General features: G+C 37.0%; 1 protein-coding gene across 4 annotated transcripts; it reads right to left on the reverse strand.

The window, feature by feature from the left end:
* Positions 1-275: 275 nt before the first annotated feature.
* SEX1 (Pyruvate phosphate dikinase, PEP/pyruvate binding domain-containing protein) lies at positions 276-9833 on the reverse strand. Of its 4 annotated transcripts, XM_089608839.1 has the most exons (35): positions 9613-9833; positions 9055-9316; positions 8754-8798; positions 8521-8630; positions 8348-8426; positions 8165-8256; positions 7930-8083; positions 7447-7710; positions 6948-7286; positions 6735-6845; positions 6492-6578; positions 6228-6377; positions 6006-6094; positions 5775-5909; positions 5334-5496; positions 5125-5214; positions 4860-5045; positions 4634-4696; positions 4492-4554; positions 4357-4416; positions 4089-4241; positions 3896-3979; positions 3634-3810; positions 3415-3521; positions 3093-3306; positions 2912-3015; positions 2641-2776; positions 2382-2507; positions 2050-2160; positions 1799-1897; positions 1263-1436; positions 1071-1163; positions 867-982; positions 530-766; positions 276-485 (listed from the first exon to the last, which is right to left on the reverse strand). In XM_089608839.1, exons 2-34 carry the CDS (start codon positions 9271-9273, stop codon positions 562-564), a joined length of 4398 nt encoding a protein of 1465 aa, XP_089464965.1. In that variant the 5' UTR covers positions 9274-9316; positions 9613-9833; the 3' UTR covers positions 276-485; positions 530-561. The 4 variants fall into 4 exon arrangements, with proteins under 4 accessions (XP_089464965.1, XP_089464967.1, XP_089464966.1 ...); XM_089608841.1 differs by having other exon boundaries at positions 276-766; positions 9178-9316; XM_089608840.1 differs by having other exon boundaries at positions 276-766; positions 8754-8795.
* Positions 9834-15361: the final 5528 nt, after the last annotated feature.

Consider the following 15361-nt stretch of genomic DNA (forward strand, 5'->3'; position numbering starts at 1 on the left):
CAATTAGCTCCTCATCTTCCTCTCTAGATCAAAATAATTGACATGTTTCATTATGGCTTTCCATGAAGTAAGGTCAAACTCAAAAGGAGAGAAGTTATGTAATAGCCTTATTAATTGCTTCGGTTTGAGCTCCAATAAGCATGGTTTATGATTGTATACTAAAAACACATTTTTTTTTTTTTTACAACAAACAAATATGAAATAGAGCAAGCCTACAAACAATCACAATAGCATCCAAATCCCCCTCAAAAACAGAGCATAAGAATCTACCGCGTAAAAAAATTGGACAACCATGTCCAAAACAAAGGCAACCCTTAAATTTTATCAATTCAATTTTTAATTATTTTGTGTCGTCTCTCATTACGATTTTCCTTTGACGTTTTCTAACATAATATTACCGCGCAACCATAATTTTGTTTTTAAGGAGCTACAACACTTTATTTCATTGTCACCAGCTCACTTTATTATACCTTCGTAGAGAGCAAATATATATGCACATATATATATATATATATATATATATATATATATATATATATAATTTTTTTTTTTGGCGGGAGATCACATCTGGGGCCGAGTCTGGACCACGTAGAGCTTCCCGTCCCTGATCACGCCCTCGATATCCTGCGGCGTTCCATAGAGCTCTTCGATCGCGCTTCCCGCGCGAGCAATGCTCGTCATCATCGAGTCTCGGAATTTCTTGTCCGTGACCAGCGGGTCCGACGAGTAGTCAAGAACCACTTGCTCTTCCTCATCCATAGGCACACTGTGCAAAGATGAGTTTTTTTTTTTTAGTGAACATGCCAATATTATAATTATTATTTGTTAATGTATCAACTAGGAAAGTTCGGGGGGAAAAAAAATACCTGTCGTAAAGGCCTGCACCGGCATAACCTTCCAGGTCTTCCCCGTTGGAATCGGATCGGAAGATTATGGAACGTTTGATGAAGAGACCGATCGGTTTGCTCGGGTAACCAAGCAACTGAATCATATAAAAGAAGAAACAAGCATGTGAATTATTCACAATGTGCTTAATCGAAGCGAGGTTCAGTGAAGAGTGTGATTAATACCTGGGGAGAATCCAGTTTATCCTTCTTGCAGATGAAGCTCAAAGCACGCCCGGGATAGGCTCCGACTAGGGTTTCACCGAGTCCCTTGACGACCTAAACAAGAGATAGAGTTCAAGATCCGTGTCACCGACTGATCATACGGAAAAAAAAGAGAGGGAAAATTGAAGTATGAAAATATAACTCGAAAAGTACCTCGGCGTAAATCTCGGACTCGTCTCCCGAAGATGGATTCGTTGTGTGGATGACAAATGCGTAGTCGGCGTTTATGATTTCCTGAACAAGGACTGCCATGCAGAGATAATCGTGGTCTACTTTGATTTTTCTTGTGCTGAAGTACGCTCTCTCGTTCCATTTTGAAGCCCAGACCTGGATTAATTAATGAATGTACCGGATTAATTAGTGTATCCCAAGAGACAAGGCATAAAAAAAAAATATCACTTTACATGGGGCACTTATTAGAAAATGTAGTGCTACAGAGTATCTTAACCCCGAAAAAAATTCTTAGTTCTCCGGCGAAGGCTGTCTATTTGGGAGTAAGAAAACTTTTAAAGCACAAATTAGATAGCAGAGTAAACAAATAAGAAAAGGTCGTGGCATTGGTACGAACTGTATATTTTGTATTTCTGAAAATATAAACTATAACAGATATTCGAGGAAATGAATTTGTTCCGCACACTATTCTCTCAAACAATCTTCTTCCTCAAGCATAAGAAACAAAGTAGTCTTACTTTCTTTATGGAAGTCCATGCTTGGCTCCAACGTTGTTCACCTTCATCGCCAGGCCAGGGCATATCTGAAGTTTTCATTTTAGTTTTAAGCTCTTCTACCTGAAAAAAATAAAATAAAAAAAACTTTCCCGTGTAAGCCAACAAATTGTTATTTCTGCAGGAATTGCCTTCTCTTGTAATGTATTTGACCAAGAAAAGAACACGGAATGATGACATATTGCTTCTGACCATAGATCTTTGAAAGAACATACCAACTCAGGTGGCGCTGCTAGATCTAAGACTGTCTCGCGAATTTCCTTGAGGGAATCAAAGTTTTCTTCTTTTAACTTTTTCTTCAGCGTTTCGAGCTTTGTGGCCACTCCCTGTCAGTTAAACAGAAGCATAATTACATTTTTTTTCTTACCTGGATTCGTAAGTCATAGCTAAGAAATATTGACAGGTGATCTATATAATATAATTATGAAACATAAAAGAGGAAAGGATGATATTGAAACAGCCAATGGCTGTGATTTATTCTGAGTACATTGTAATAAGCTGTCTATCAACAGAACAGAAGATATAATTGGAGTTCTAGGGTAAGGACCTTATTTGAGTTGTCTGAAAGAACCTTCTCGAAAACTCCAAATGGTAGCGCAACTGATGTAGGAATCCCGATCCAAGATGGAAGTTTTCCTTTAATATATGATATATTACGTGATTTAGCTCCAACCTGTTCAATTTTTTTTTAACAGATTAAATATATAGTCAGACATGAACAAGAAAGTCGTGCACATATTTATTTCATACTAAACCATTTTGAACAAAGGTCTTAGATTCAAAATAAAACTAAACGGGAGTGGTACCATATCGTTGGTGAATTCATCCGACGAAATGGCATATCTTCCACGGAACTCCTTTTTTACCAAAGTGAGATTTGACGGTGCTCCGTCACTTCCATTACTAGAACTTCTACCAGCAAGCTCATCCTCCTTCACCTCACTTTAATTGTACACGAAAAGCAAGTTAAAGCCTTTTAATGCCATGTCCTTTGGTTTATCTTATTCTCATGTTACTTTTCGTGGGACATTAAAATTACTTTTGAAGGGCATTGAGTCTTTAAGGGATGAAAAATACCTGTAGGTTACATCAGAGGAAGTTGGTATCAAGCGCAGCAACTTCCCATTTTTGGCTTGCAGGTCAGCAAGTATGTTCGGATCAAAACATGTAGCAAAGCATACCTACCAACAAAAGAGAATCGCCGTTTCAATAGTTGTGTACACGAAAAAAGAAGCTCGTGATTCGAAAAAATGCTTACCTTTCCGTTTCTTGCTCTAACAGAAACATGAGATAAGACATCAGGCATGTCAGGTGTCAGCACAGCAACAGTGCCGTCTGGAATCTCTTCCTCTCCTTTAACACTTTTTGCCACCAAAATCGTTGGCTGTTCGTAAACTTTATTTTGAACTGAGAGCAACTCGTCTACAGCAACAACATATCCAACCACTTCAACCGGGCTGATAACCTGCCAACTGTTCAGACCACAAGGCATTGTTTGCAAAATGTGCCACTTTAGTACTGCAAGCTTAATTTTGTAGTCACCTTCGATTTTCTAAGTAACTTTGTTTAATTATAGTCACCTTCCGAGATTAGCCGTCTTTCGAAGAACGGGATCGAGTCTATTAAGAAGTGAAGATAATGATGCTGCAGAACCCGCACGGATAATTTCTTCTGTAAATATGCTCACCTGCATGAAGCGATTATTACAGGGAAAGTGAGAATAACATTCCATAGAAGATGTAATAATAAGGGGAAAAAAAGTGATATCTTCAACTTAAAGTGGTTCACGTATCACATACAGCCCATTCGTCCACTCCAAGTAGTGATCCAAGATACTCTGCCGATGGTTGCAAGACTCGTTGATATGACTCTGCCTTGTGAGCAAGAGCAAGGCGGCTTCTATCTAGTACTGATTTCGCATATAATGCCCAGTCGTTACTTTTACTCTTTAACATGCTCATAGCTTGATTCCAACCCTGTAAGACAATGGAAGATAAAATATGAGCAGACAAATATATACAATGTTCTATATTGTAAGATATAATTCCCACAACTAATCACCTTCGCGCAGTAGATTAGATCCTCGTTGTCATTTGATGACAGAGCTAAGTTTTCAAGTACCATACTGATGAAATACATTAATTTCTGCAGGATACATAAAGCAACCCATTAATGAGATACGCATTGTAATTTCATTATAAAGAAATAAAATTATAATTTTTTCATGAATCATTTATTTGTTCAAGAGGAATACCTCTGGTCCGGCAGAATTTAGTTGTTCATATCCCCTTTCAACAGCAGTCCTGACAGCAGAATCAAGGGCGATGTCCAAAAATAGTAGATCCTTTAGACGATGATCGGACTTAGAAAGCAATGGCCGAAGCTCTTGGCGAGCCTCTAGCAAACCCTGAATCAAGTTTATACAATCTTCAACACCACAACTTAAAAAATAAAAAAATAAAAAAAAAATAAAAAAAAATAAATGTAGCCGCATAGATAACGTATACGATCATTCAACAGACCTCTAGTAGCGCTTCTACATTATTGTCTTCAATGTGATCTAAGACAAATCCCAGCAAATCCTGAAAGAGTGCATCGTTCTCGTCAAAACTACTCGTATTTTTCAAGTAAAAATTTAAATGAAGTCAGAACATTACCGGAAACCCAGACGGCAAGCCAGATATAGCATTCACTTGTACTCCTACCATGAAGCCTTGGCCCTGAAGACAATTAGATGTTATCAAATGTTAACAGCAATGAGCAAGCTTCTATAGTTTTCAAGCCAGTTAGTGCAATCACCTCTGTTCTGTAGCCCATGCAATTAGAAATGGCAGACTCAAGGTCTGCTCCAGAATGAACTGCCTGCATTATCGAACGAAGTTCAAGCATGTACACTCGTGTTAAAAACTCAGAAAATATCTTTCATTGAAAAATAGAAATACGCCCCTAGCAAGATACTTTGCCATTGCACTTCCAACCTAATTTTATAGAAATGAAACAGAAATTGAGGATCTGAAAAATCAACCTTCAATGTTCTCATATAGTTTCCTAGATCCCGCAAAAGACTGTCTTTTTGGTCCCTCCTGAAGTTAGGTTCAGAGCGTATTGCACGGTCGTAGCTAAGAAGGCGCTCCTTGGTTATTCCGTTATCAGTCAAAGTTTTCCAGTAAACCTTCATGTCGAAGTCATTTCTTATGTAATCAAGTAGAGCCTGCAGTGAAATTTAACGAGTAAGGAAGCAGTGACCATTAGAGAGGCATAGCTCTCCAGAAATATTAAACACTGCAGACCTGACAGATAATAACATCATCGGGGCTGGTGTTATTGTGCAACTTTTGATGCCATTGCTCCATCATCCCACCGCTGCAGTCATTGTTTCTCTGATACAAAAGAAATTAAAAATAAAAATAATTCCAGAAAACTTCGTAAACAAAGACAGATTAGCAGGATTTGACTTCACTAATTAAACCATAAGAGAAAAGTACGAAATCGTGCCCACCTGGATAACCAAGATTTCATCTCTAATCCGCTGGCCAACATCCCCTTCCCCTCCGCGACCGACGGTAGACATTGTCATCCTCAAAAGTTCCCGGTGCTCTGGGTGATTAGTGTAAATGTTCTGGAGATTGTCCGTGAGTCTATCCTGAGCTTTACTGATCTCACTGCATCATAGAAATCAGAACTAGATTTGAAGAAAAACCACACAGTTGAATAAAGTTCAGAAATATATTTTCCACTAAATATGGCTAGATTTTATATATGCTTAAAACGTTGGCTAAATTGCAAACCCAACGTTTCAAGTAGCCTAGTCCATGAGATTTTTCTTAAAAGAATTTAAATGATGACGGGAAGCATATAGCTGAAGAGAAATTGAAGATCTCAATGTTCAAAAACCACAGAAGGTTTAAGAAAACAATTGCAGTGCCCGTGAAGGTTTTACCGTGGTTTCACATTGTAATTTTTATTCCAAATGAGCTGTCTTGTCGCCATAAATCGCATCCAGACCAAAATAGCTGCAAGACCTCGTTCACCAGCATCTTTGGCTTCCTCTGCCAAGTCTGCTGCAATATTAAATCTGGAAAAGAAAATGAACAAGGTGAACACAACACATAATATAAAGCGAGAAAAACTATGTTGATGAAACTAATTTAAATCTTGAGAAACAACTGACCGATGCATAAAGGATTTCTGTGCCTCACTTTCCATATCGGCAATTTTTTCCAAGAGATTCTTTGCAGTACCCTTGCCATCACCAGCGTCCTTGAGGGGTAATTTTAGAGAGAAAAATAAATTAAATTTCATAAGGCAGAGAAAGAAAATTGCTTAAAAAAGTAAAGAAAGAAGGGTACTCTCACATAAGTGCATAAATGAGAAAAAGAAAAAATAAAATTACCTTTTGTGCTTGGCTGGATTGCCTGGATGCAACTGCAAAATTAACATAGAAATCTGATCCACTGTTCTTAATCCAATTTCCAGCAGAAACCATGACAAATGGCATTCCTTTAAAATCATCATCATTGATCTCTATTTCAAGATACTTCACCTGTACAGTAACGCAAGAGTTTTTCATTATTGTATGTGACAGTAAACATTTTAGTCGGAGTTTGAAGCAAGAAACCAAAACATTAAATCAGCAAGCAAAATTTATTTGTCAAACCTCATCAGTAGAACTCAATGCAAATGGTGTTTCAGCGGCCCCAGGTACAACAACTGAACCGGGGGGTTGCACTTCCGGAGGTGGTTCCTGCAAGCATCAGATTTTTTCAAATCTTCATGCTGGGTCAGTTAACTTTATGCAAATGCAAGAAAAACAAATTAAAAATCTATAATTAAATAACTAAAAAACAGCCGTGCACGGTACTCTTGAGGGTAACTAATTCAACACGTGTATGAACATTACCAGCCACTCTCCAGCATTGCTTTTAGACAAAGCCCAGTGAAGGGTAATCGGTTCTTTAAGGTCTGTAGCCAGAAGGACCTTTGTTTTCCCAGCAGGCTTGAAAACAAGTGCCTTAAAATTATGCCGACGTGGAAATCAGAATTAGAACACGAGTGAATAATTTTCTAAAATGCTTGAAAAATATTGTCAAACAAGACATCATCTCATTCTCACCATAAGTTTTTTGTCACCAAGCTTGAAAATGCACCTGTTCACAACAGGATTACCATCTTTTTCTTCCATTGTCTTTGTAAATAGCTCCACTGCTGTCAAGGCTTTTGGTTTCAACAAAGCCTGTTCATCTACAGGTTTTGCCAAATTTTTGTTGAGAATTTGCATCAAGTCCCTATTCTTCCGCTGAATCCTTCCAACTCTGAAATTCTGCTTAGTCTGGGTTTGCTTGGCAACCTTTGCTTTTATCTCTCCTTTGATGACTTTCTTTTGTATGTCTTGAACAGAAGAACCTTTCTCCAGCTCCCTTTGCAAATCCTTTCGTGCTTCCTCAAACTCTTTCTGGTTTAGCAAACATAACATTAGCAGCTCGCAAAGCAATACAGCTCACAAAAAAATCAAATATAGGAGACATATCACATGCATAACATTGAATCTAAATGAGGAAGTAATCACTTTCAATTCTGAAAAGAGAGAATATTTATTAGAGCGAGAAGTTTACAAGTTGTTGATCTTTGGAATAGTTGGGTTTCCCAGCTTTTTCCCAGCGTATATAAGCTTGTACTTGTACAAGATCTTCCGGGATTCCCTCTGAATCAGAACGAGATGGCTTAGAGGTTCCCTCTGTAGTAGAATGTGATGGCCCAGAATGCTGATTTCCATCACTGACATCCTCCTTCTTATTCAGCTTTTCACGGAGTTGTTGTATAGAAGTGCCCCTCGAAACTTCTTCCACTAGCTCAGCTCGAGCGGCTTCGTACTCCACCTGGAGCATGAAATTATATTTATCAGTGAAAACCAAAAAACAAGATACCAACCTTTTTTTTCTCTTTGGTCACAGGTGAAAAGCAAGGGACACAATTTTATTCGGAAAGCTAACACCGTCAATCAATATTCCTCTCCGAAGGCAGAGAAACAAAGCAAGAATAAAGCTAGATATTGTGGAATTGAAACCAAGATATGGAAATAGAGCAAGATCATATACCTTTTCCTGCTCTCGTGTGTAATTTTGCTTTCCCTTTCTTTCCCACCTCATATATGCCTGAACCTGAACAAGATCTTCAGGGACTGTAACGTTTGGATTCGAATTCTTTTTTGCAGGCAACTTCACATGAAAGTTGGAGCCGTTGTTCTTAAACCTGTAATTATGAACGCTGCCGAGGTTAGCAAAGATTGATTGACACTCTCAAACTGAAACTATCAACATCGTGATTTCTCACCATCTGTTCTGCCTTTCGTCTACAATCAGGAATTCTATTGCTCGTATTGTAGGATCCTCAATTTCAATTTTGAGGGAAGAGTTGGAGCCCGACTACAAAAACAATCAATAAATAAATCAATTAGTATAAACTTTCATGGTATCCCAAAATAATTGCTTTGTATGGAAAAAACAGGGAACTTACTTGGGGGAACTGAGTTCTGAGAGCTTGATTGTTAAATACTTTGGTTCCGTGTGGTCGATGGGAAGGAAGCACCCAATTGCTGAAATCATCAAAATGAAAAGGCAAATAAGGCATGTTAAAACAAAAACTAGTTTATTGGTATCGATTTAGGTATCAAATGAAACAAAACTTACTCTCTTCTGTCTTGAATACAACCCCAGTGAAGAAATAACGACTCACTACTATTTGTGACTTTAATCTCAACTTGAGTGGGAGACCCTGGCATTTGTTCACAAACAACAACCTGCTCGTTTATATAAAGCTTCTGTTAGTCATAACTCAGAAATCACGTCTCATGTTCGAGGGAGAATTCCCCAAATTTTCAAGATTAGCGCAAAGAACCTTTGAAGTTATAGACTACATATACCTGTAATTCAATGCTTCCATCAAGCTTGAATGTCTCTGTAGACTGCTACAAAGGGGGAAAAAAAGATGGATACAATCGCAAATCAGTATATCAGAGCTCTTCTATTGAACATCAATACATACAATTTTACTTGGGTTTAGACAAATAAAGAAAGCGTTATTTTACAAAAAAAAAAATTAAAAAAATTAAAAAAAAAATTAAAAAAAAATTAAAAATTAATGCTTGAATGAAAAATGAAGCTAAAAATATCCTACTAAGATGAAACTCAAATCTGAGAGCTTCAGCCGTCGATCAGGCATACCTCGGTGGCCAAAGTGGCACGAGGAACGACGGCTTTCTTGCGACGATGCGATTTCATGGCATAATTTGGGTTTTGCACGACCAAATTGCTACCGGAAAGTTTATTCAGAGACCGAGCTGAGACCTGGTTGACGCTAGAGCGTTGGAACAATGTGGTCGCCGGAATTTTCGTCTGGAGCAAAGTCTGGTTGAGAACATTATGGCTAACGGAATTGCTCATATTTGAGGCCTCCTCAATTACGAAGAAACTACAGAATCAAAAACTGCACGAATAGAAAGAAAAAGAATAAACAAATGCAAAATGTTAAAGTTTCCGAACGCTTCTGAGAAAAGAGAACTAAGTCATTCTCAAAAGAAACTTGATTGTCGGAAATCATTTATTCTTTTCGGAGAAAGAAAAAGTATCAGAAACAGCAACAGCTCAAATAAGCAATGTCGATCGCGATTTGCCGAGAAGAAGAATATGAGACAGCATCAGTGGAAAGAAAATAGACGTGAGAATAAATGTATATACATATATATATATATATATATATATATATGTGAATATAAAAAGTACCTGAACTGAAGAATTGATCCGTATCGAACTCAAAGAACAGCTTGGTTAAGGTCTCCGAAGAAACCTCGAAACGAATCTCGGATATGAAACTTCAATCAGAGCATCGTCAATGGCGAAAAATTTACGATCAGGTTTTTAGAAACGACGAAAGAGAATCGGAGAGAACGAAATTCTGGCTCGCTCACTAGTTTGTAGCGCCAAATCTTGAAGAACTTCTTGACTGGCTCAGGGTTAAAATTACATCGGTGCCATTGTACTTCATCAACGTGGTTACACGTGGCGGGATACTATTTGGCTACGTCTCCTTAGCAAATGCGTCACGTGGCCGAGTGAGCGAGAGCAGATATTTTTTATATTTTAAGAAGATATTTACTAGTTTTTCAAAACAAAAAAAAAAATATATTTACTTATTTTTAGCGATGTGAGTAAGTTCAATTTTGGCCGTTGATTCTTCAACTTGGCTTGCCATCGAAATTATCACTATTAATACTATTATATAGCCATTAATATTTTCCTATTATACTACCTTTTTGTTCCACTTTTTGCATATTTCCAAAGAAAATTGTGATCGAAATTTCGCGGATTTCGGTCGGATTTTTTTTAGAGTCTCAGTACTGGTATATACAAAATCAAATTTTCTTTGGACTTTCCATAAAACTCTTCCGATTTTCGTCGTTTTTCGCGAATCCTTTCACTTTTCGATTGTCTTTAGGTAAATTCTCAATTTCGACGGAAATTTAGCGGTAACTGGTCAAGTACCATAAATTATTCAAATATGATGATATTTAGTGTTCTTCACGAAATTTGTCGTTATTTTTTATGATTTAGTTCAAATTCTTAGTTTCTAACTTTATTATTGTGTTTAATTTGAGTTTGTATCCAATTTTTTTATGACATCCGAAAATAAGGTTTAGATTTGAATGTGTTTTGTGTTTTTTTTTTATTAAATTAGTTGTAGAATATGAAATTTTATGTATAAGTAGTTGATTTTTAACATGAATATTATCATTATTTTGATTTTGTACTTTGTATTGAACTATGTCATTAAGTTTGTGTTGGATTTTTGTTGAACTATTATTGTAGACATTTTCATTTTTATCCTATGTTATGTATTGATTTTTTTTTTTAAATATTTATTCACTACATTCTTCTCGGTAAGTACGACGGTAACGATATTCTCAACGGTACAATATTTTATGTTCCTTTTTTGAATTCCACAGTATTCATCTAACTTATTTTTGGATATCAGTAAAATCTGAGTCTCAGAACGGGAACGGTATTTCATCATTGGTTTATATGCAAAATTTAATTCATCATGACTAACTAATATATATTTTTATTTTATTCATTTAGGAATTTTAGTCGGCTAAATTTAGTATAATAAGTTTAGAGAAGCGCCCATTTGTATTTGTAGTTTTGTACTCATTGATAGATCCAAGAAAGTTATATTCTAAATATGGATTCCACTTTTAGTGGTTGCTGTTTCTTTTATTTTTATAGTACAAATTCAGGAAGATGGCCATTTTTCTAAAATATCTATAACATTTTATTTTCAAGAAATATAAAGTTCATGCGTAGTAGACCTTACTTGAAAAATTAATATATTTAAAAAGGACATACAAAATTCCAAATATTAGCTTGAAAGCGATATAAATGTAAAACTAAGATCTTTTAGGAAGGGTTCCGAAGATACATAGAACAAAAGCCACATGAAAATGATCGGTGGAGAAAAATTGATGTATATATATATATTTTTTTTTTAGCCAACCGAAAAAAACATGAAATCCATGGATAATATCTCACTTCTTTTTGCCAAAGCTGGAAAGTTTTGCGCTGTTTATGATTTAACATCAGAAATTAAACAATTATATCCTCTCTGAAAGTGGTGTTAATTATTTGCTAATCATGAGAACTAAACTAATTTGTTATAGCTTGCACAACTATTAGGCTTATTTCATTTTAGGAAATTTTAATGGGGTTGTCTCGAGATACTACAGTTATATTATGATGGTAAATTAATTCTTCGGTCAATAGACCTAACGTAAATTTGAATCAACTTTATAGTTAAAAAGATATGTCACCGGACTAAAAGTTTTTATATAAAATGAGAAAAACATTATGAAATACAGCATTTTAGACGTCGTTATTAAGCACTCTCACAATAATTGTAACATTGTGGGAGAAGAATAACAGAAATGCCACGTGACATATAACTAGTCCACTAATTACCTAATCACCTAGTAATTTCCTAATACTTTGTAGTAATTCCCATTTCTTTATAAAAACAAGCCAAATCTCACCGGCTTTAACGGGCCATACAGCACAATTTGCCCAATGAAGAAAAGTTTGGCCCAACCCAACTCCAAAACATACCCAATTGGGCAGTCTTTCACATTAGGGTTCTTTTGTAAATAAAAAAACAAATCTCAAAATAATATTAGTAATAAATAAATAACCGCCCAACTCGTTTTTGAAGTAAACGACACGACAGCCCATGCATACAGGTGTAACGCTACTTCCTAGGGCAAGACAAAACGTCGGGGGTTAAAAAATTCAACTTCGGTTCAATAAATAAAAAAATTCCTATACTAAAAAATAAAAATTTAAAAATTTCCTAATTCAACAAACTCTGGCCGTTGAACCTTAAGAGAAAGAACACGACATAATTAAATTATTTATTTGTGTGTTGTTACGTGGCTTATCTTTTATCGAATTTTTTTTTTTAAGATGTCTCTTAACATGTTTTGCATTTTGTTAAGACGTTTAAGTGGCTGCGATTAGATTTCGTGATATTCTATATGGTTCGATTTTTAGGAAAATTTTCAACCACTATATAAGAGAAAACTTTGCTTTAGTGATTTTTTTTCGCCGTTTACACACTGCTTTACGTTTTTTGAGCGTGTACATTTGTGTGACGAAAATCGTATGTGTGTGTGAATCTCTAGTTCTCCCATGTTATTTGAAAATGACAGAGATTGAGTTTGTATATTGTGAATATAATTTCACAATCTTTGTAATTGAAAATAGGTGAGTGTTTAAGTCGAAGTCAGGGGATATCAGATTTAAGAGGAGTTTGAGTAGAAATACACGAGTAGTAAGTGTTAAGTTATGCTCGCGGAAAAAACACAAATCAGCGAAAAACCAAAACACAGACGAAGATCAAACCAGATCTACGAAATAACTTGCGCAGGAAGTAATCTTCCTCTGAGAGCGCCAAGAACAGAAATCAGAAAGAAAAAGAGACAAAGGCACACGAATTTATCCTGGTTCGGATTCAAATCGAATCCTAATCCAGTCAGAGCTCGAGAGAGTCCCTTTTTGTCGATCCATTATCTTCAAACAATGTACAAGAAACTCGATTACAGATGAACACACTCAAACCCTCAGAAGAACCTTCGTCTTCACGCTAGCTTGAAGAATCTTGCGATCTCGCTGAGTACTCTCGAAATCTTCTGTGATCTCTCACCCTCACTTGATCGCTCAACCTTTCTCTCGATTTCTCTCAATACAGAACAATGAATTAGTGCTCACACAACTATCCAAGCTAGTGTTTATATACACACTGCTCTGGTTACAAACAAGCCTAGACATCATAACCGCCTAACAAACTTTAGATCAACTCCGCAACTCGCTCCAGATCGCTCAGCTCGCTTAGCTCAGATAAGATCTAACAAACTCCAACTATTCTCATGCCACGTGGAAGATGACGAGGCATCTAGAGTCCACAAATCTCCACCTTGCTGAGACATCTTCATGTAGCTTGTTCCTTCTCATCCTGAACTTCATTCATTAGTGGATCAACACATTCCTTTACTCTCGAGCTCCATTTGCCGATCTTCAATTCTTGATCAGCCTCAACAAGTTTAAGGCTTCCTTAAACTTGTTTGCTGGCACTACATTGGTGAACATGTCTGCTGGATTCACTTATGTAGCTATCTTCTTCACTTCAACTAGCTTGTCACTGATAACATCTTTTATGAAATGGAGCCTCACATCAATATGTTTTGTCCTTTCATGAAAGACGCTGTTCTTTGATAGATGTATTGCACTTTGTGAGTCACAATACACTGCCACATCACCATCTGACAAGCCTAGTTCTCTGGTGAACCCCTTGAGCCATAGAGCCTCTTTTATAGCTTCAGTGAGAGCTATATATTCTGCTTCAGTGGTGGATAGAGCAACAACATGCTGAAGGTTTGTCTTCCAGCTGACTGTGTTTCCTCCAATGGTGAACACGTATCCAGTAAGTGACCTTCTCTTATCCAGATCACCTGCATAATCAGCATCACAAAAACCCATCACAGAGCAATTTTGTTCTTTATTAGCTTTGTAAACAAGTTTGAGTTTTAGACTTCCCTTTAAATACTTGATCAAGCACTTTGCAGCTTGCCAATGAGCTCTTGATGGCTTGCTCATAAACCTGCTTATGAGGCTCACTCCATATGCTATATCTGGTCTGATACAGATCATAGCATACATGCAACAGCCCACACAGCTTGAGTATGGAACATTCTTCATGAACTTCATCTCAGTATCCTCTTCATGCTTTAGAATAGACTTAAGCTTGAAATGAGCTCCAATTGGGACTCTAGAAGTTTTGGACTCTTGTTGGCCAAAGAGTTCAACAACCTTCCTGAGATAACCTTCTTGAGATAGAGTTAAGGTCTTATTCACTCTATCTCTTGATATGTCCATTCAAAGAATTCTTGATGTAGGACCTAAGTCCTTCATTTCAAATTCTCTCTTTAGCTGAGCCTTCATCTTTTGAATCTCTGTCTTGTCCTTACAAGCCACTAACATGTCATCTACATATATCAGTAGATACATAAAAGAGCCATTTTTCAGTCTGGTCAGGTAGACACAGCTGTCATAACTGCTCCTGTTGAATCCTTGTTTGAGCATAAACTCATCAAACCTCAGATACCACTGCCTAGGCGATTGCCTCAAGCCATACAATGATTTTTTGAGAAGACAAACTTTTCCTGTTGCATCTTCTTCAAAACCTTCTGGTTGCTGCATGTAGATCTCGTCTTCAAGGTTCCCATGTAAGAAAGCTGTTTTGACATCAAGCTGCTCCAGCTAAAGGTCAAACATGGCAGCAACATTTAGGATTACTCTTATAGAGGTATGCTTGACCACTGGAGAGAACACTTCATGGTAGTCAACTCCTTCTATCTGAGAATAACCCTTGGCCACCAATCTTGCTTTAAATCTAGGCTTCTCAATACCAGGGATGCCTTGTTTGTGTTTGAACACCCATTTGCAGCCTACTACACGCTTACTTTCAGGACGCTTCACCAGAATCCATGTGTTGTTTTTTTTAGGGATTCAATCTCTTCACACATGGCTTGATGCCATGACTTCCAGTGTTCACTTTTCTGAGCCTCCTTGTAATGTTTTGGCTCATCTTCTATCAGCTCTGAGGTGTTCAACGCAAAGGCTATGAAGTCTGCCTGTGCATATCTTGCAGGTTGAGTGGTCACTCTTCTGGTCCTGTCTCTGGCAAGAAGGTAGTCACTCAGATCCTCAGCAGCATTGTCTTCAAAATCTTCATCTTGTTCATGACTTCTCTGCTCATTTGAATCACATTTCTCTTCAGCTTCACCATGATTTTGATCAGATGCTCCACCTTGATCTGGATCTGGTGCTCTACCTTGATCTGGATCACTTGGGATGTTCTGAAGTTCAACCTGTTGGTTATCTGTATTTCTACATGTCTGATCAAGTCCTTGACTTGTCTGATTCAAAC

This window comes from Urtica dioica, chromosome 3, assembly GCF_054948205.1.
Source record: "Urtica dioica subsp. dioica isolate 48M chromosome 3, U.dioica_male_clone48M_v1_H2, whole genome shotgun sequence".
Classification (NCBI taxonomy): Eukaryota; Viridiplantae; Streptophyta; class Magnoliopsida; order Rosales; family Urticaceae; genus Urtica; species Urtica dioica.